The following is a 21,949-nucleotide window of genomic DNA, read 5'->3' as shown; positions in this document are numbered from 1 at the left end:
AAACAAAGCGAAGCACTGCACTGCAGTTTAAAAGAGGCTTTAGAAATGCTTAATCCATGCTGACTGCCCAAAGAAATGGGAGGAATGAAAAAAATACACGTATGTTAGGGATTTATGGAGTGTGTAGTCTAAGAGCGTCAGTGAGCCTTGCCCAGAACCCCTGTGGAAATGTCCTGAGGAGCCCTCCTGGAGCCAAAGGGCGGCCCTGGGTGTGCACAAGAGCAGGCTGAACCACAGTGTCCCCGAGCAGTGCCCCTCACCCTGGGCATGGCTGAGATGGAACACCCATGCTGGCTCACCCTGGCTTTGCAGCACACGTGGGGTATCCATCCTCTGGCTGCTCCGCTCACAGCTCTGCAGCACAGGCACAGAGTTTCCCAAGTGATTATTTGCAAAAGGGAGAAATAAAACAATCCACTAAACCTTCACCTTCGCACTGCTAAACTAAGCTGCAGAGACTGGCGAGTGACTTCAGATGACGTCTCATAACAGGTTAAAAAAAGAAAAAAAGAAAAAGAAAAAAAAAAGGAAATTTCTCGAAGAAAAAGGTCCAACTTAATGTGTTGTTGCAGCAGGGGGAAGAGGCTGGTGTGTCTGCAGACTGTCCAGGGGAAAGGATGCTCTTGGGCTCTTTAACTCCTGCAAGACTTAAGGCCCTGAGCATTGAAGTCAATACAATAATCTACCAGAGCTGAGAAACCTCACAGGATTATGGGAGAAAAGCAGGTAACTACAGCAGGAGAAGCCACGCATCTCCTCTTCTATGGTGTCCACCTACTAAGTAGCACCTTCTCTCCCCATTTCACCTGCCCTCTTGCTACACCCCGTACAAAAACTTCACCAAGTACAGATATCAGGAGGGCTACGAACACACAAAGCTGCCCTAAAAGCTGCATCTCTGCCCCCGTCCATGCTATTTAACTTGAACAACAAAAGATACAAAGTCCTCAAACAGCCACTGCAGGTCTCTCCAGGGAGGGAGGTGTTGGATGGCATTTCCTCAAATTAGGGGATGTGTGAGTTACTCAGCACTCCAATACAATGCGATATGGAAGGCACTGAAGCAGCCTATTTTCCATGCTGTGGCACTTTTAAGACAGTAGCAACTGTAGCAGCAAGCAGCCTAGGCTGACACTTCACATTTTTAGTGAACAGTGTGGCATTATAACGGCATTTATAAGTCCCATTCAAGAATAGGATTTCTCTGTGTCATCGGGAGGGAAACACAAGGTAAAGAGCTCTCCAAGGAATGTCAGCCCTGTTGCACAGGTGTGCATCTCACAGGGGTTTTTTGTAGGAGTGCTGGGCTGCTTTTTGCTCCCTGATTTTATAAAGAAAAATCTTGGCTTAATGCTGTAGGGATTAAATAGTGTCATCCTGAATACGGTCTCGGGCATCAGACAGATTTTCATCCATGCTGCTGGCTCACTCACCTTCCCTGTGAGCTAGTAAAAATTAAAATACGAATAGAGCATTAAGTGCCTTTGGAACAAGATTGACTACATTGTTTTTCTGTAATGACTGCACAAATCAGTCACAATGAAAGTTAGAAACACAGTAAATGTCTCTGTGCTTAGTGTCCCTCATCATCACACATCCTTGTTTCTAAATGCTACAATCCCTAGGATCTGAGCAACAGCATTTACTGCAGTTTGTGGTAGGCAGTGCAAATGTGTAACATGGGCAAAATTTCTTCCCAAGGCCCAGCTCTTGGATCTGCTTGAAAATGCTGAACTTCCCAGCTCATCTTTGGAAGCATGTCACTGTTCTAAAGCATCTTCTGCAGTCTAACACATATTTCGATTACTGCACTTAGTGCTTTGGGAGACAAATGTTCCCAGCAGTTACCCTTTTATTTATTGTTTTATTTCTCCTGTGTGTGTGAGTGTGCACATATGTGTGCATATAGGAGGTCTGCAGACTTTACAAAGTCGGCAGCTGCGGATGGGCCAACCATGACACAAGGACTGAAGCCAGGCATCGCTGAATAGCAGTCCCACCACTTGTTCAAGTTCAGGCCAGCTGTGCACAGCCAAGAAAATGACCATCTCATCCAGAAAATGTGTAAGAAGGGAGGTGTAAAAAGGCAACCACAGAGGAACACTAAACAAAGCCAAACAGACGGGGTACTTCTCTGGGAGGAGAAAGGCAAGTATTTCGCCATAAGTTAGGACAGGAGCATGGGTTGGACTGTACATGGTAAGAAACATCAGTGGATACTACTGAGTTAGTTGCTCTGACTTTGAAAGTGCACTGGGGAACTTGGGAAAAGATGCAGCTTCTGGGGGTGGGGGAAGAAGAAAAGTTTCAAGAGACAAGAAAACAAGCTTCTTCAGCCCAACCACTGTTCCAGCTCACTTCTGTCCTGGCAGAAGCAACAGGAGAGGCTATCGAAGGAGAGCATACAGGAGTGACCATTTTCTGCAGCTCCTTACCCTGGCACTTCCTCAGCATTCAGGCACTGGATTAGGGAGGTTAGAGGGGATGCTCCTGCCTGGTCCTTTCAGTTCTCCATCACACTAAAAGACACATTTAACCATCAGGTCAGATCACAACGGGTACAAAGACTGAGGAGTGCCTTGCAAGGGAAGAGTGTGGATTGCAACAGGTGAGCATTAAGTTGCAGGAGGCAAAGCACTCACGTGCAGGTTCAGTGTTAAACACACGGTGCCGCAGGGTGGTCCCTCACCTGCAGTGTGGCGGATGGGCTTTGATGGCTGTCTTCCTGCCCATGGAACATCAGTACTAGCAAAGAGGAGACAGCGGGATCGATAGCAAAAGCACACCCATATAGTTCTCCTTATTTAAGCAGAAACAGAAGTGGCAATGAAAGATGTCTGGTGATGACAGGCAAACAACAAAAATGGAAATGAAAATAAGAATCAGAGATTTTAGAAGCAGCGAGACAGGAATAAAGTGATGTTCCTCTACCAGGCACCTGTGTACCACTGGCTTCACCCACCTGTAAGCTGTTTAGAGCCACCAGTTATGGCTCTGAGCCTTGGCTGGGACAGCAGGCACGGAGCTGAGGAAAGAGCCACAGGAGCATCCGTCACTGCTGCCCCAGAAGAGCAACAGGCTGGAACTCTTCGAACGAAAACCTCAACTGGATGTACTCTCTGGGATGAGCTCTCACAAGGGCAAGAGGCAGCGAACGGGTGGGCGGTAAGACAGCTATCACTCAGGGATGTGCAGTTTTGGGGGGTGGCTGAAGTTGGGCACTGGGATGCTCTGGACAGGTGACACACAGGACAGAGTACAAGGAATAGCTGAAATGGGTCTAGTTTGCCTTCTTAAATGAAAGCAAAGAGGTCTGCACTGTCAAAAGCCTTTTTCTGACCGGCAAACCAAAGCAGACAACTTCTCGCCTTTTATCAGCACACCAAACTGGCAGTCCCTGGCGTCAGTCGGTCTGACTGATCCTAGAGGGGAGGCAGCCGGGAACCCAAGAGGGACATCAGGCTCAGCGGGCCAGCCTAAGTGAACGGTGAACAGCTCTGAGACGGAGACAGCTTCAGACAGATGGCTGGGGATACCCATAGGCTACCAAGTTCTGGATCAGCTTTATTCAATCATGACTAAGGCATCTACCTGTTTTTCTAAAGGCATGCAAGGCACCCAGTGCATCTCTCTGCCTGGGTTGTGGGTGCTGGGACTGTACGTGAGGCCCTCCTCTGCTGCAACAACATTTGTCCTTCCCCCTCAGGGGCAGGATTGTTTTTATTAGTTTTCTGATAATACCTGGCACTACAGAGAAATAGAGACTTGTTGCAGCCTCAGAGCCTGAACCAACATCATATGAATGAAGGACAGAAAAGGCAATGTGAATCATGGAGTGACCGCAGAGTTCAGCACGCCTATCGCTTCCTTTTCAAGGATGGCTTTGTTATTGCAAATACATGTGTAAAGCGTCATACGGCAGCTCAGTAATGCTGCTGTCACAGCAAATTCATTTTCTGCAGAAGAGAGGAAGAGAACAGCAGAGTTACATACACTTGCAACCAAATCTGCCCCTGGTTATCACTTCTGTCGTAGCAAGAGCTGACATCCTGCCTGCTAAGAACATTATCAGACCGACGACATGGAGAATATTGCCGTTGAGCAGCCTATTTTCAGCCAACTTCATGGGGAGGGCATTTTATAAACAACATGTTGGGGCTTTGACAGAATTAAATATAAATAACCTGAACTTTCCATTGACACCAATTTTAAGACTACAATTCCTGAGCACCAGCTCCCCAACACAGATGCTGGCCAGGCAGTCCTGCTGCCTCCCATTGAGTCCAGAGCCCCTTCACCGTTACCCACAGCCCTGCGTGCAGCCAAAGAGCCCCGCGAAGCCAAAAACCTGAATTCACATCGACAGTAACAGAGTTTGGTGTTTAGCCAGTTAATATTCTAATAATTTTACACTAAGCTTCCAATTCTTCATTGTTAGATCAAAAGACCCTCAAAGACTAAGGTACCAGCACTTCTGCTCATTTGATAAAGAGCCGGCAAAGCTCACACCGCTGTTTCGCAGGCACTAAGAGCTACACAACCACTGCTTTAGCACCTAGAACTTTTGATACCCAAGAGCAATAAGTATTTGGCAAAGCAGATTACTTTTAAAATTATCATACTTTTTAGGAAAACAAAACAAACCCCTAAAAAAACGAATAAAAAACCCACCCCGCGATTTTCCACGGGTCAAAGTCAAATGATAACTGTCCCAGTGCAGTGAAGCCCAAATGACTCATTCGACTGAACCAGGAATTGGTGCTGTGAGATATGATTGTTTTACCTTATCTGTGCCCATTTCCTAACACGGAAAGAATGAGAAGCCCACGACAAGTGAATTCAGCATTATTCATAAATTGTATCAGAATACAGCCGGATATTATGTGAAACTCTACAGCACCCAAATTCACGGAGATTATTGCAAGGAGCAGATCTACTCTGACAGAAGTGGGTTCAGCCTCGGGTTTTAAGTGAAGAGATGGATAATATTATCTGTGAGCATCTCCCTCGTTCTGGAGAACATGGTGACAATTCCTCTCGGTATTTGAGAGCGTGTATGGAGATCTGCATTCATACCGTAAGACAGAGGAGAAAAAACACTCTCTGTATCCTGGTGACAGTCTCTGCATGTTTTGTAAAGCATTATTTTAATAAAAAGGTCAGGTCTATCATATGGCGTACAATTCTGCAGTGTTTAAATACATGTTCTTAAACAAGCAAGGAAATAATAGTGTCACCACTTCTTAGTCCTCTTTGAACACAGGTTATAATGACAAGGCATCTCACCAGACTCTTGTTATAAAATTAACATTTACATACAGAATCTGTTTAGTCATTTAATTATATTTTTAAAACCTGGATTTAACCAGTCAGATAAAAATCACTTGTTTACTGTTCAAAATCCCAGTGGAATTTTGCCTGAGGACTGAGGGTTGAACTCTTCAGACTCTCTCTGCTTTAATTTTTCTGTATTTTATAGTAATAATTTTAGTAAAATTTGAGTGAAGCTAAGCCAATCAGATGCTTGCAAGAAATTGGTTATCCAAACTTCATAATACATAACACTTTTAACTGTTTAATTACTGAGAATGACAGTTTCTGTTGGAGAACAAAGTAAAATAAAAGCAAGTCAAAAGATGGAACATTGCAGTACCATTTCAGAAAATTTAGTGAAAGTTACCAAAACTAAGTATATGATCTTAATTTAGCAAAAGACTCAAGAAATCATTATACAAATCCATTTATGATTACATTCTACTTGTCTTTAATTTTCACTGTTCAACATTAACATTAAACATTGTAAATGTATGCAATATTTATATAAAATTAAATAACAATATTGGAAAAATAAATACACTTTTACATAAATACATAAATCCATACTGCTGAAAAGTTTCAGCTAATACTATACTCTTGTTTCAAAAGTGACCAAAAAATATGGTAGTGACACTCCACCTCAACAGATGAAGTATGTACAGCTACAGAATGATGTTTGCAATTGATGACAGAGCAAAAGCAACTCCAGGTGATACCACACTAAAGAAACGACAATTTGGATGTTACTACCTACAGTAGTAGCACGAGGTAGACATATATGGGGTGTATTATGCAGAAGGGACACGAAGCCCTGTTGACCCCATAGATACAATTTAGTCTTCAAAAAGCTCTGGGGTCCCCTATGTCAGAGCCAAAGGACACCTCGGTAATGAGACCTGAAAAATCAAGTCACTTGGTGGCAGCGACTGGGGCTCAGCTCTGAGGCTGGGGAGGAGATGCTGCAGACAGGATAGGACGCCCCTGCCCTCTGCCTCTTTGCCCAACATCCCACCTGCTCCTGGGAGACCGAGAGCAAGGGACAACCCCCACCAAGGATAACATGACTTAGCAGAGTCAAGGGAATTTTTCCTGGGTAAAAAAAAAAAGCCAAACCAAACCCCAAATCCAGGACTGCAACCTGCATATCTGACACAGAGGAGCAGAGGCAGCCCTGGAGCCTGCTCCTGGACAGCTGCGAAGAGGCTGAAAGCCAAGCGACACCAAAAGGCAACACAACTCTGTCCACACCTTTGGTTCTTTCAAATGGTCCAGCACAGGTAACAAAGGTTGGCAGCAGCTCCCAGCCAGTAATTCTGCGGAGAAGCCACCGCACGGGTTGCTCTGCTTAGCTCACCTCGCTCATTTTTAGCACCAACTATATCAGTGTACAAGTGATACATTAGCACCTCAAATGAAATATTTCATGTCACTATCCCTTGTACTGGTGAAGCACCATATAAACACTAGTTCAGCGGTTTTATGGCTATTGCATAACTCACTGAGGTATGATAAAAATACTGAGGAGTGTTACTGAAGGCATCCACATTACTGAAAGAACCCGCAGAAATGAGAATGTGGCTATGTTTTAGCAAGATGACTTTTCAAACAGTGACGAGTAAGTCCAATACATTACAGACAGGCCTTTTTTTTCCTATAAAGTGCTTTTGAGTCAAATTATTATTTCTTTTAAATCTTCTTCAAATGCTTTTATAACAAAATACACAATAAAGGTTGACATTTGTTTGAAGGCCACTCCAAAACCAGCAGGTCCATGGTTTCCAGCACACCAGAAGTGCTCCAGGCAGCACTCGCCTCGGTGCTGAACAGGTGCTGCTGCTCTGGGCTGGGAGAATTTCTAAGCTGTGGGACCCAAAATAGCACCCCAGCCCCCCAGTTCAGGGCTCCTCTGCCCGCGCAAGAGCATCTCTGTAGCAGATACCTCCAGCAGGAAAGGAGCAGTGTAAGCCATCTCTGCTCCAAACACTATTTTGTTATTAGAAAACTCCCAGGGTTTTAAGCCTTCCACCACCCTGCTGACTAATATTTAGAGCAGCAGGTGGAGATCAGGCCTGACAATAACTCCCCAGAACCAGAGAGATGCATGAGAGAAGCTTACGGGTGCCTTTGCATGACACATCATGTTCATACTATATATACACAGGAACAGAGCATGGGTGTAAATGCACACGTGTTTCTATATAGCTGTGTGTGGGGGCAGGTAGGGACACGCACACACATCTATACACACTTGTACATGCTTGGGAGTTGATGCACTTTAGTACACATTTTCCTCTGTCATCTTGCTTTTGGCAGAGAACACGCGACTGGTAAACCAGTAGGTGCACAGTGCAGTATTACCGTTAAATATCAGAACGATTTAACTTCAATGGAAAGAAATGTACTGCTTAAATGCCAGGTTTAAATCCATATGCGAAGGACTCAGTCAGAACCAAGACTCATAATGCACAGCGCTCGCACAGTGTAATCAAACGGACAAAGGTGGCTACTTAGCAGAAAGTGCCTTTTAAATTAAAGGACTTGAGCTCCCCTAATGTAAGCCCTTCCTGAACAGGTGTTATTCTCAATATATTGTCAATAATCCTCTTTAAGTGCAGTTTTAAGACACGAAGCATTAGCACCTTGGTTTGAAGCAAATTAAAATCTGTTGTTACGGGATATCCACAAAACGGTTCACAAAGAGAAAGAGTTTATGGTCGTACCGAGCTCCAAGGACCAGCGCTCCAGGCAGCATCTCTAGGACAGTCCTGCACATTGCACTGCTCTCTGTCCGGTGGCTTTTCAAGGATTTCGCAGCCCAGATCCGTAAACCTTTCTCCGTTAGGGCGCTGGCACACCACCAGCCGTGTTCTTGTCCCTGCCCCGCATGGCTTTGTGCACTGGAAGTCAGCAGAGGACAGAGCAATCACTGTCTGGGCAGCAAAAATACTGTCGACCGTTCCCTCAAAGCACTAGCACCTCTCAAGACAAGATAGTTGCTTCTGTTCCAAGCCAACCCACTCTGGCCAAATCCCCCCCAACTGCTGCATGAGTCTCAGACGGGGCATCAGCTGCTTCAGCTTCTCTCTTCCCAAAGCTGTTTATGCTGCTCCACACAATGATACTGACAGACCCAACATGATACTGGAGGTTAATGACTCTAATTGTTCATCTCAGATGAATTTTCAGAAGGGAGCAATATTTGTCTTAAAGAAAAAAAGGCCTTCAGTTAAACTGGACTTCTCTTAAGAAAAAAAAAATCTTGATTTTTGTAGAATTCACTTTTGCCTGGGAAGAAATTTTTCCCATGAGAAATGGAAAGGAAAACACCACCAAGCAGTTGCTAGGGTTCACTCGTTTATCAGAGGCTGCCTTTCATGCTCCAATCTTCCTAATAAATGTCACCGCAATTTCCCCACTTCTCCCATTTTTCAGCCACCCGCTACTGAAAAACTTCCCCCGCGCAGGGAGCTCGGCGTGACCGGTGCACTCACCTCTCCCCAGTTGCCATAAGCCCACTGAGGACAGGGGCCAGATTCACACGATCTCTGCTCCATGGGTTTGCTTTTCTCATCGCAGTTATTTGCGGTGTATCCGTTTTCATCCTGGCACACCACGACCCGCCGCTGGAACCCCCCCGCACACGTGCTGGAGCACTGGAAGACACAATTGCCCACGGCTTTGTCGAATTCAGGAATAATTTTGCATTCCCAAGTCCTTCCCATTGCCTGCACCGTGGGAATGCACCACCAGAAATTTAATACAGCTAACAGGCATTATTAACTTCAAAACCCAGCTATTGCTAATAGCAGTGCAATGACTTAGGTGCTGACTAAGCAAAGAAAAGAAACACCAGCCTAGTTTTAAGCAGGTGAGTAATCCCCACTGCCTTTAATGCAGTGTTTGACATCCCATTTGTGTCTAATTTCCTTTAGGGACTTCCGTGATAAAGCACTGTGAACACCTTGGGGTGAGAGGAGCTGGCAATAAGGCTCTGCTGTGCTTTGACAACAGCTCTGCACAGCTGTAAGTGTCCCAGGAGACAGCCAAGAAGCAGAGGTTGGCCTTTGCCTCATGGAAAATGATGCCATCAGCTTTCTATCTGGAGAGCTTTGGAGATGTGGAGCGTGAGAGGCTGAGAAGTGATGCCTGCAGCCTAGTGCAACACTTGCTTGTGTGAGCAGAGAGCAGAATGCAGGGAGAAGGGTCCCTCTTTTCCCTGTGTGGTGACATTAAGAAAAGCCCTGGATTAGCCCGGGAAAAAAAAAAAAAAAGAAAAAAAAAAAAAAAGAAAAAAAAAAAAAGAAAAACAAACCCCAAACAAACAAAACCAAAAAATCCCCCCCGAAACAAACAAACAAAAAACCAAAACAAACAACAACAACAAATCCCCAAAAGCCCCAAACAAACAAAAACCAGAAATGAGAAAATCAGGGCACTTACAGCACCCCAGGGGCCAATCCTCCACTGATTGCCTCCTGGTATATGGGCACGGTTTCGGTTCGGGCTCCCTCCGGGGTGCAGTTTCAGGCGATGATCCGGATAGAGGAAAGGGTGGATGGGCCTGCCGTAGTCATGGCTGTTCGGATGACAAGGAGACATGGAGCAGTCTTGCTCGGTGGCAGGGAGGTCGTCTGGATCGCACTCACTCCTATCCACCAGCTGGTCACTGTAATTGATGCAGATCACTTGTCGCGTTGCCTTACCTTGACCGCAAGTCACTGAGCACTGCGTTACAGTGGGAAAAGGAGACACAGTCACATTTCTGGCTTTAAAAATCTCACAGACAGCTGTTGCTAATAATAAACAGCAGAAAACCTTAATCCCCCCACTTATAAAACGGTACGTGTGACAGATTAATAATGAGGTCTATAGGGCTCAAGAGACAGCATGATGCTTACAGAGCTCCACTCCAGGGCTTTCCACTGCCCGCATGGTGTCACGGTGCACATCTCCGTGGCTGACGGCTTTGGGAGGTGGGAACAAGCTGACTCGTCAGCCACCGAGCCCTGGTCATCCCGACAACTGACATATCTCATCCGGGTACCCTTCCCACAGGTTGCAGAGCACTAGGGAAGAGCAAAAAACACTCCGCTAGAAAGTTTCCTGATATATATTATGAGGGCTTTGGAAGGAAAATTTGGTCAAATGTACTTAAAAATACCACATTGTCTACTGTAGAAGAATCCTGAAAGTATTAAGGCACACACTTACTGGTGTCCAGGATCCAAATCTCCACTGTGTCCTGTGAATGCCCGATAAGGATCTCTTGGCTTCGGGACTATTTGGATGGGGAGGACATGCTGCTATTTCACAGTCCTGTACATGAAATACATGAGGGAAAAGAGGGAAATGAAGACTTGGCAGACGTTTCAGTTAAACCACCTCTTCTTCAATGTAATTATGAACAACGCACAGCATCTTTTAAACCTGTGACCTGCATGCTTGTGTATTGCAGCTTTTCTCCTGGCACTCACTTGGAGGATCAGCAAAACTTGGTATCAATACCCGAAGGGCTTCATATGCAGAACCCTCAGTGGACTTTGGACTTATTGGGAACTCTACAACAGGGATTGCCATAACCATGTGCCATCTCTATGTATTAAAACTAGATGGTTTTGAGGCAAAAAATGAAAGTTCATCAAGAGTTCTGGTACGAACATACATCTGCAAAGCAGCAACTTCATTGCTGATTGCAGCCCTTTGATTCCCTGCAGCCCACCAGAACACCTCTGTCCACATGCCGATCTTCACCACACGCTAAGTATGCAAGGTTTTGGGGACAGGCACGTCATTCTGCTCAGTCCTGGCACAGTGCCTAACAGGAGGGTTTTGGTCCTGTCCAGACCTCCTGGGAGGTCTGGTGACAGAAAAGATGAATAGCCATGACTTTACTTCATGAGCCTACAAGTAGTCATTGCCAAAAATTAAATTACTACTGATCGTCACTGTGAGGGAGAGGGCGGCTTTTGACAAATGGCATAAATTATTTCCTCATTGCTGTGATTTTACTTACCCTGGAGACGTGCATGCCAAATGATGGCTGATGACAAGTAGGTTTGTAACCCCTTGACTATAGTGCCATTGGTCTCCATACATGGGAAAAACAGCCCCTCCATAAATGCTGTGGCCTTAGTTAAACTCTGTGAAGTCATGCAGGGCTGAAGCTGGGCAGGGCATCAGCACTACGACTCTCCTAGATGACAGATAGATGGTAATGTTCTGTTTTATTCAACTCCTTCAGAGACCCTGGACACGTCCTCTGCTTGAAATGAGAATTCACATGTTTGCTGCCAAGTACCAGCGAACGTTGCATGGAAAGCCTCTTCAGCAAATTTGCAAAGGGTTTGCAACAGTTCTTAATTTATCCAGCCAGGGGGGATGTGTCTGGAATTGTAGCTGGCACATACGCCATATTGTCACATGCGGCAGATGAGAAATGACGGTCCCAAGCTGCCATTTGTACCACACAGCAGCAGTCCTGCAGCCACGTGAGCCCAGACTGCAGCCAGGCATTCCAGAGCGCACGCAACCCAAAGGAGGTGTCTGCTGTGTAGACTCCAGCCTCTGAGGCCAATAAATACTGTCCCATCTCATCCTTCTGATCTCTGGTTGTCTTCCTATATTCATCTACTGCTGCTTCTTTAGCTCACAAGCTCTTAGAGACCTGCTTTAGCTCTGAATCTGGAACAGACCCTTCACATCCCATCCTGTAACTACGGCTCCATGGATATAAACCATAAGCAAAGACAATCTTTACCCCACAATGCCCTGATGCCCTCATGACAAGCTGTCTGTTCCCTTTTTGGCAACCTGGTTCTTCAGAGTGTAATATTAATCACATGGAGAGGGTCTGGATGGGAACTCCCTTAATACAGCTTCTCTGTCCTGCTTCTACCAAAAACATGGTGCTGTGCTGCACCTTTCCAAGAGCCATATTGCAGACCAAGATATTGCTCTGCATGGGCTGGTGTTCAGGGTAAAAAGCCTTTGCTGCAGCAAGACGTTCCCTGAAGATGCAGCCTGGACACCTCTGTACGCATGCTGGCAAAGGATGGAGACAGGAGAGCAGGATTTACCTGGGTATCTGTTGGCCTGGTTGCAGCGTTACACTCATTATCATCCACCACTGACACGTAGGTGCCCACAACACACTTCACCGCTCTCATCTGGTAGCCTTGGCCACAAGTCATAGTGCACTGCGAGAGGACAGACAGGAGAAAGAAGTGAGAAAAGAGTGCTGGGTCTGAGTAGCTGCTTTCGTTCAAAAGTATTAATCATCCCAGTCTGTGTTTAGGCATGTAGCAAGAACAACAAAAATAAAGCCCAGCTTCCCTCTGGGTTTCTCTATACTTCATGTATTTCGGCTTTAAATTAGGTCAAAGTTTTAATTCACTGTGCCCACCAGAGCCTCACACGCTTCACTTGCTTCCTCAGGAATGAAGGTGCGAGCATTTAAATGATTTACTTTGCTGCACACAGTAAATCGTAGTTTGGCACAACCTGCATCATATCCTCCTTTAAAACTGGTTGTTCGGCCCCATGGTAGCACAGGCAGCTAATGAATGATTTTGCTGATGGGAAATAAGTCTGACTGGGACAACTAGTCTGGGTTTGTTTTTAAGTCAAGAGCTAACAGTTTTGTGGAAAAGGAGATGCCAGAACACTCTGGGAGAAATGAGCAACTTGTATTTTAACAGAAAAACCTTTGCCAACCCAGAAACTGGAAAACATTAAAACCAACAAAAGCTATTCAATGGGAGCAGCTTTTCTGTGAAAATTAGGCCACATATTTATGTGCCTAAATATGGATTTAGGAGCGTAACCTTGGAAACCCTTTTTTTTAAAAATCACGGCCAATTTAGTATGACACAAATTAAATTTAGCACAAAGGGCAGGTACTGTTATTGCTGCCCATCCGCTGAACCCAAACGAACAGAGGGCTGCTTTGGTGTGCAAACCAATTAACACAGTTATGCCGTTGAATCTGGATGAAAGGGTAGCACCAGCCTCGGCCACCAGCACCCAGGTCCCACCAACCAGGAGCCCCGTGGTACCTGGCCCCACGGCCCCACTTGCCACGAAGCACATTCCTGCTGCTGGCACATCTGCACCGACTCCGGCTTCGTTTCGGGGTCACAAAACCTGTCGCTTAACTGATCTTCTCCAAACTGGCACCAGGTCTGGCGGTGTTTGTGCCCTTTTCCACAGGTGACCAGGCACTGCGAGGAGTAAAGCACAAAAGCTCAGGCGGTGCTGAGGATGCGCTGCCAGCTCAGCACCTGCACCGATGCTGAAAAATAAACCTGGAGACCCTGCTGCAACCACTGCTTAAAAACTGGTGCTGAGAGGCAGTTATTTAGCTAATGACCATGTGTGCAGGAAGACACGCGAGTGTCTTGCAACGAGACAGGATGGTTCTCAGGAGCTGGTCCAGAGCAGAAGCTGGAGCGTGGAGAGCACAGCCGGGCTGGGACCCTTAGGCACAGAGTGAGACCACGAAGGATCTTTACTTCCAGCAGCTGTAAGACGTAGGGCAAAGCCTTGGGACTGCCTGACGGCACTTTAGCTGTGCAAAACAGGGTGCCAAAGGCTTGCAAAAAACTTGCTGGGCTCTGAGTGTGCATGTTCAGGGTCTCAGCTCCCGCAGGGTATGAGTGCCTCTTTCACCACCTTGGCATGGCTTGCACTGCCAGCAGATCGACCCAGAAGACAGATTTTTTTGCAAAGAACAACCCATGTTCCCACTGAATTGTTTTCATTATTTCCTAAAAGGACATGATTCAAAAAAACAAGAGCTATTTGGCCACAAAGGTGACAAGCTGCCTTTGAACTGTTCTCTGGCATCACTGGTCCGCCTGCAGGGAAAAGCCTCTCAAGATACAATTTTATTGCATTGCAAAGGACACCAGCAGCAGCGGAAGAGGTTAATGGTAATAAACAGCAAGGAGAGGGCTGAGCAGGACATTAGTAGGGTGAAATCCTGCCCTCCAGCGACAGGCAGAGCTGTCAGGGCTCGTGAGGACAATCTCAAGGGAAAATAAGGGCAAGAAGGTATTTTTCTTCCCAAAGCTACAGAGAAACCATGGAAAAACTGGGGAGAAATTTCTGCAGGACTGGAGAGGAATTAACCCCCTGTGGCTTTGCAGGGAGGGAAATGGCCACTTGACCAGTGGTGACAGGGCCAGTGACTTTGCTGCCTATCTCAAGCCTCCCTGTGCACAGCCTTGGGGACACCCTCTGCAGCAGGCACGGTGCCACCATACCCCAGGACACAAACAGAACGCAAGGGATGAGCAGGGACAGAACGATCGCTTTGCAGGCACCAGCCCCTCGGGGTTGGGACCACCAGGGTGAACCCATAGTGGTGACCAGCACCTACCTCGGACCAGTCACCAGTTTTCCACTGGGGGCACAAGAAGTCGCTGCACCGCTGCACCGTCAGCTTCTCCTGCTGACTGCACTTGCTGTCGTCCAGCACGTCGTTGTAGGTGTTCACACACATGGCTCGCCGCCGCCGCGTGCCCCCGCCGCAGCTCTTGGAGCACTGGGAAGGAGAGACACCAAGTCAATACTTTCTGCCACTTTAGTACAGGTTGAGAGCCCGTTTATTTCTTTCATCCCACTTGCAGACAGGACTGTGAAGAGACTGCAAAAAATCTCCGGAAGAACAATTTGTATTTTAAGTAACAAGCTGTTACTTTATATATTCCTTTAAAAATCCAGTCTTGCTAAGCTTAATAAAAATCTTGCAGCAATGAGTTTACAAATTCATTTTGGGTTATAACCCCACGATTACTTCTACAAGTGTTGCCTTTCAGTTCTCCCAAATGGCTGTAGCTTGTTCTCATTTTATGAGAGATAATTTATCTCAAACCAGCATGTTCCCCTTCACTGTGCCCTCCCTGAAAAGCCCCAGGCTCATTGTTCTCTAGGTCTGCATCAGGAATATTCCTGGCCACGGAGAAATATTCTGCTAAAAAGTGTAAAGCAAACAAACTTCAGAAGCCTGCCACTGACTGTAACACATCCTCCTGGCTTCTACCAGCGGGGCTGCCTGTGATGGGAGAAGACAGCCAGCCAGGCTCAGTGTAATGAAGACAAACCCTGGGATGCTTAAAAGCGTAAGCTCATTGCAGCAGAAAATAAGGAGCTGCTTTGGACTACAGTGTCCTCCAGAAAAAGCAATGGAAGCAGAATCACTGTGGCCAACTTTTATACGATATATGCAACCCAAACAGCTGACAGCCCCATGTGAGGAGGAGACAGCGTCTGCCGTACCACGGAGCATCCCTCACCTCCGTCCAGGCTGAGTACCGCCATCCCCCCACGTTACAGTCTCCAGTGCACTTCTCCCTCGTGCTGGGCTTGGGCTGGCTGCTGCAGAAGCGGTCGTCGACCTTCTCTATCTTCCCCTCCAGCCTGCTGTACTTGGAGCAGTAGATCTCCAGGGTGCGGTACCCCAGCCCACACTGGGCTGTGCACTCGCTCTTCCTCGCGATGTGCCACCTGAGCCAAGGAAAGCAAGCGTCAGCCCTGGTGCGGCAAAAATCTATTACTCCATGTGAAGGCGCCTGCCTTGGAGAGGATCAGAAGAGGCAGAAGGAACTGTGGGGCTCTGTGACTCTGCAGGCAACATGTTTAGGGGTGTTTGACATAAATAAGGAATATATACTCTTGAACTGGAAGTTTTGGCTCCTTACGATACTTCCCAATGCTTTGTAGCTTCCAAAAACCTGAGGCAACAAACCCTGACATTGTTCCATGTGTGGAAGAACCGTCACCAGGTCCCTCTTAGAGATAGCAAAGCCTCACTGCGACTCTGAGGGAACCACGCAAAGCAGCGGGGGGTCCGTGGCTGAGCAAGCAGCCGTGCTTTGACGGCTTTCTACCCCACATTCGCCTGAAGGAGTGCCACTTTGGCCTCTAGAAACAAAACACTGAAAAATGCAGCATCAGAAAATGATCTGCACAGGCTTGAAAAGTGTGACAAGGCATTCCACAAGGCAGGGTGCCCGCGAAACAGTTTCAGGTCTCCAAAGCACGAGCTATTTACTTGCTTCAAGACACGCGAGCCCCAGAGGTGTCAGCGGGGAGTAGGGTTGCTCCCTCTGGATGGAGGGACTTGCACCCTGGTGCCTCCTTCCTGGGAAGGGCAGCAAGGACTGGTGCTGGTGGCCCTTGAGGACCCACCTGAGGATACACACCAGGGCCACCTGGACAGCAGGACAGTGTCACCAGGTCCCCAGGGTCACCTGGACAGTGTCCCCAGGGTCACTTGGACACCAGCTGCCAGGCCCCAGCTCTGGCACGAGATGCTGGACACAAGGTGTGATCCACAGAGATGTCAGAGACCCTGGAGTCAAGAAGACCTTATTGCACCTCGCAGGGGGTGCTCCTGGGGACAGAGGCAGCGACATGTCCCCTGTGGGTCCTGGAGACCCCAGGCTGTCACAACAGCCTGTGCAGGGAGTGCAGAGCCCCGCTCCTAAGCCGAGAGAGCAAACTTCAGCGCAGCTAGGAGAAGAATAAGATCAAGGGGATTTGGAGTCAATAGCTCCTGAATGGTGGGAGCCCTCACGTCCCTGCCTGCTTTTCAAACTCCTGCATTTGCCCTTCTCAAGTTTCCAACCTGTTGCAATGGCAACAGCTGTTACCGCGACAACCGGACCTACAGCCCCTATACAGCCCCGGGTTTAGCACAGCCAGAGAAACCCCTCGGGAAACACGACCATCCGAGTTACTTCACCAGCAGCCGTTTAATGCCACCATATTTAAATTTCAGAAAGGAAAACATTGCTTTTTAAAGGAAAATGGGTTGTAATGATTTAAGCCATGCTCCATCAATTCCGGCTCGCCAGGAGTTGTCTGGGGACAGCCCCAAACCTGCTCCACACTTAAGCCTATTCTTTGCTTTAAGCAAATAATGATAAATCCAAGTCTTAGTTACTATTTTGCTTTAAGCACATGTTTTTCCCTCTTTGCAGGCTGTTTCTAGGATGGTGCTGAGCATTTCTGATCCAGGCAGATGTGGATCTCAGGCACTGTATTGCACAGGGAGATTTTTCAACACTAGGTGATTCTTTTTTTTATAGTTCGTACTAATTTAATTCAATAAAAGAAATGTGAAAATGAAGAAAAGTGCCTCTCAAAACACAGCTGGTGGATGCCAGTCCCTCTTGGTTGACAAAGAGGCAACTGCTAATCCTTTTCTTTTTTTAAATCTAACACAGGCTGGTAAGAAAAGGATTTATGGTGAGAGGTGAAAGGAAAGAGGAGTAAACAATAAATATATGATGTAATGTATACACACGGCTGAGTAGAGTGCACCTTAATTCACATTCTGTGCTACAAGGCTCAGTGATGGGGTCAGGCTGGGGAAGTCCATCACATCGCTGGTCCGACACCGTGAGCTGATCTGACTCTCTCGTACACACGGGTTTCCTTTTTCTTTCTCCTACACAGAAAAAAACCCCCACACATCGTTTGAGTCATATAGGAAAGCGATCAAATCAGTTATTTCTCTTACTCCTCCTACAGTAGCAATTAAGAGACATTTAATTATGCTTTTAAACCTCTTTCAGAAATGGGGGGGGGTGGGTTAAGACTCTCTAAGAGGAGCAGCAGAGCAGTGGTGCACCTTGTACGATGTTATCTACCACTGCAGCCCAGGGAAACAATCACACTCCTAACATGAGAATCTCAAGGAAAGCAAATGGAGAGGGATTTAACAGCGCTGCCCAGATCCCAGATGAATCCAGGACAAAACTGTGTCTTCTTTAAAGCCTTTCCAAGCACCCACCTTGGCAAAGCTTACTGCAGGGCTGCCACGGGCCATACGCATTCCAGTAAAACTGCTGAGGTTTGTCCTCAATGGGGATATTAAATGTGTAACGAACATCGGGATTGTACAAATTGCCCACTGATAAAACCTGAGGGGAAAAAAAGATGAAGCAGAGTAAACCAACAGACTTTGCTGCCTACATTTTCAGTCCAGTAATGCTGGCTGGACTTTTCCACACACACAACATATACTTCACCTGAAGTGTTATTTCTTGCTCAATCCGATCTGTAGAATTAATCCTTTCAATAGTATTATCCGATCCGCTGTATTCGATCACAGCATTCCCAACTTTGATTTCCCTTTTAAACATACTGACGACAAAGTCTCCATTTAATATAAAGTCTCCTTGACTGTTAGATAAGGCTGCATAGGTGCAAAAAACAAGAACTAAAGACGCAGAATTAACTCATACGTACATAATAACGTGGGTCATGCGCTCTCAGGGCTCCCTTTCATTGGGGTGGGAGGAGAAGCCCGCTGACACTCTCAAACAGAAAGGATGTAAAGAGAGCAGCAAAGCTCTTACAGACATTGTGCCTTCTCCTTTTTCCACCGGACAGCCTCATTAAAATGAAGGCTGAATGCCTGAAGTTTTTGCTACAGAGTTCACCCATAACCCAGGGCAAAGAGATACCCAAAAGAGACGCTGGCCCGGCTGCCGCATGCAGAACGCACAGTCTGTATCCCCTCGTACACTGCAGAAATAACCCTGCCCATGTCTTTTTGTTAGCCACGCAGGTAGGGTGGCTTCCCTGTTGTTTCCAGGTGTGTTCTTAGGCTAAATACATGTACCCTAATTGCCCAAATGTCATTTTCCAGTAGATAATTACAGGGAGTTTGGTCAGTATCTCCCCGACTCGTTCCCTCTCCCTCCTCCCCCCCTACTTTTTATTATTCCAAATCTTAAGGTATGTGAAAGCACTGAAGGCTTAAAGCCTAAATGCTTTATAAAAGGAACAGTTTCCTGAAAACAGCAGTCTGCTGCACAACTTCACACTAATGCGATTATGTAGCTAATTTCCTAAGTTAGTTTCCCCACCATTTCACCCATCACAGCTACATTACTCCAAAGCCTCTGTACTGAAAAATCTAAACTTAACACCAAAACACCAAAGGAAAGGTTTTTACATGGAATGAGAAGAGAAAATAAAGCAAAACAATGCTCAGCAGCAAACAGACACAGGATGGAGAAAAACTCACAAAGCAGACGCTATACTCAAACGAATTCCACACTTTAGAGGCTTTATTGTCATTAGGCAGTAGTAAAACTCATTAAAGGATTCCTTCCCATTTACTGTATCTCCTACAACAGTAGGTACACATCTTGGACTTGATGACAACATCAAATTCCTCCTAAATTGTTAAGCAACTACAAGGTTTGCAGTACTGAGGGCCCAAGATTTCACACTCAGTGAGCTGCAAAATAAGTGGACACATGCGCACTTCTCATTTGCTTCTAGTCAGGCCTAATGTGAAGAGATGCTTTCCCAGCAATATTAAAGCAACATTAAAGAAGATTTGACTTCATTGCTTCCCAAGAAGATTAAAGGCCCTCCAAGAAGAGCTGAGAAGTTCTTTGGGGCTCCTTCTGGGGTGGACCAGTTTGAATAGGCACAACACGGGGAGGATTGTTTTTCTAGAAAAGAGGAATAATGAAATGTATCTCCCTTTCCCAGGACAGAAAACTACCACACCTTAGTAAGGTTTTCTTGGTACTGATACGCATTCACGCTGCACCATCTCATTTCATTGCCGTGAATGTGCAGAAACTATGCAAGGCGGTTGGAAGCGAACGGCCGCGGGTGTGCAGGGACAGACGGACAGCCTTGCATGGCCCCAGTCTGGGAATGAGGACAGGTGGGACCCGCTCAGCTTTTTGCCTGAATGAAGGGTCCAGCCACATGGATAGCACTGAAGAACAAGCCGCCAAAGCTGTCAGCACCATTTCCCTCTGGTGAGCAATAGTCTCCTCTACTCGTTTCTCAAGTGAGTTCCTTTAGCTTCCACGGGCTAGGAACCACCAGCCTGGTCCCGTTTTTAACATGCCCAGTTACAGCGAGCACTTGGGCTAAGCCCCATATTTTGCAAAACCACTCAACAGTGCAGGGATTTTGTGAGATGAAAGGAGATGAAGTGCACTGCTCAGGGGTGTAAATACGGGACCCCCACGCTAGCGGGGTGCAGCTGGCAGTGCTGGGTATGGGGTGTGCAGAAGGGGAGGAACAGAGCCGGGAGAGCAGCCACTATCCCCCTGGGACTGCAAGGGGCCACAGCCTGACTCCCTGCTCCATCAGCAGCCCCACCAGACTCTGAGGGACACACACAGGACTTGATGGGAAAACCAGCCTTCGACTGGCAGGGGTAACATCAGTTGTAACGTGTGTTGGTGTTATATCCACTATTGAACCCAAACGGAATTCTCTGTGGGGTGAACCACTGATCAGCATGGTAGAAAAGAGACACGTGGCTGTGTTAAAAGCATATGTGCGTGCGTGCCAGAGACTGGTCTAACACAGCACCACAGGCATTTTCATCTGTCCCCAGAGTGATACCCGCAGATTACAGAAAACAGTGACCGTGAATGTCCAGCAGTCAAAGGCCAAGTTATTGTTAGCTTTAAATCAAACAAACATCTTTGGTGCAGGATATTTCATTACAGTTATACATATCACTGTCAGGCAGGGACAAGAAGGGCTCAGTCTAAGTGAAATCAGAATTATTATTCTCAGGGGAATATAAAACAATTTCTGTTTGGATTTGTTGGTACACACATATTTCAGGCTATGGCACATTTACTCTCCAGCCAAGGCACAGTGAGAGTAGAGATGTGTTAAGTTGTGATGAGGAGACTCCAGCAGAACTCAGAAGCCTGTTTGGTTCCCAGCTTAGTGCCTCAGCTCCCACCCACAGCCCAGGCTCAAGAGTCCTTCCCAGCCCCAGAGACACTCTAACGGGATATTTCTTACAGTCTGTGAACCTCCCAAACTTTGCATCAAGGATGGCATGGAAAAAAAAAAGAAGGAACAAGATAAGGCTGAATGTTTGGTAGATATATGAGATCAATTCTCAAGAAGAAAACATCTCCCTTAAATGAATTCTTCATCCTCCCTAGCAGAGAGCAGCCAGCGGATATCACCACAACCAGACAATAAAGCAGATTTCTAGACTTAAACAAGGACCGCAACTCACCCAGGTAGTTGTCATCCTCTGGTTTCCCTGAGTAACTGTGCTGACGCACATCAATATTAGTTGCACCAGCTGGGATACGGACCACAACGTTATAGCCTAGAAAAGATTTAACAGAAAGTCAAGGCTATTACACAGGCATTTCATTTGCTTTTTACAGGGGAAAAGGAAATGATCAAAATTACTTCACGTTACACAAGCTGATACTTTTCATTTAGAGATAGCGTAAATAGTTATAAAATGGAATATGCTATAGCTAGAAGGATTTTGCATTTTACATCAGTGTTTTTGTAGATTAAGTGTGGTAATGGTTTTTATAGACCTGCATTTTTCACTATAAAGTTTTTAGCAACAGATTCTTACCATAATGCACCGTGTTAAATGTGCCTGCAACAGTTTTGCATGAAGAATTATCCCCACCACAAACACCACATTTATCTCTTCTTGCTTTTGAATTCAGCACATGATCACATCCAGCTTGCTTTAAGAGAAAAATTGAAAAAAATAGATTGAGCAAATACAGACTAGAGTAGCATTTACAAACCTTCCAATTAAGGCACACAATAGCTTTGTATGTAAAAGGCTTTCATGAGACAAATTGGTTTG

At 46.4% G+C, this 21,949-nt stretch overlaps 1 protein-coding gene across 4 annotated transcripts in view; it reads right to left on the bottom strand.

Moving 5' to 3' along the window:
* The window catches only part of ADAMTS9 (ADAM metallopeptidase with thrombospondin type 1 motif 9), an 84,370-nt gene that overhangs the window by 29,827 nt on the left and 32,594 nt on the right, over positions 1–21,949 (bottom strand). For all 4 annotated transcript variants that reach the window (XM_065642880.1, XM_065642881.1, XM_065642879.1 and 1 more), the window contains exons 15-28: positions 21,707–21,824; positions 21,347–21,442; positions 18,354–18,520; positions 18,116–18,245; positions 17,644–17,770; positions 15,612–15,822; positions 14,696–14,860; positions 13,371–13,535; positions 12,393–12,512; positions 10,528–10,632; positions 10,215–10,382; positions 9,757–10,041; positions 8,808–8,969; positions 8,037–8,213 (exon numbers count right to left, since the gene is read on the bottom strand). In XM_065642880.1, coding sequence (XP_065498952.1) covers positions 8,037–8,213; positions 8,808–8,969; positions 9,757–10,041; positions 10,215–10,382; positions 10,528–10,632; positions 12,393–12,512; positions 13,371–13,535; positions 14,696–14,860; positions 15,612–15,822; positions 17,644–17,770; positions 18,116–18,245; positions 18,354–18,520; positions 21,347–21,442; positions 21,707–21,824 — 2,196 coding nt within the window. The remainder of the gene's footprint in view (positions 1–8,036; positions 8,214–8,807; positions 8,970–9,756; positions 10,042–10,214; positions 10,383–10,527; positions 10,633–12,392; positions 12,513–13,370; positions 13,536–14,695; positions 14,861–15,611; positions 15,823–17,643; positions 17,771–18,115; positions 18,246–18,353; positions 18,521–21,346; positions 21,443–21,706; positions 21,825–21,949) is intronic.

The sequence above is a fragment of the Caloenas nicobarica genome, chromosome 11, assembly GCF_036013445.1.
Source record: "Caloenas nicobarica isolate bCalNic1 chromosome 11, bCalNic1.hap1, whole genome shotgun sequence".
Taxonomy (NCBI): domain Eukaryota; kingdom Metazoa; phylum Chordata; class Aves; order Columbiformes; family Columbidae; genus Caloenas; species Caloenas nicobarica.
Note: the sequence above shows the minus strand (reverse complement) of the source record. Positions and strands in the feature narration are given on the sequence as shown.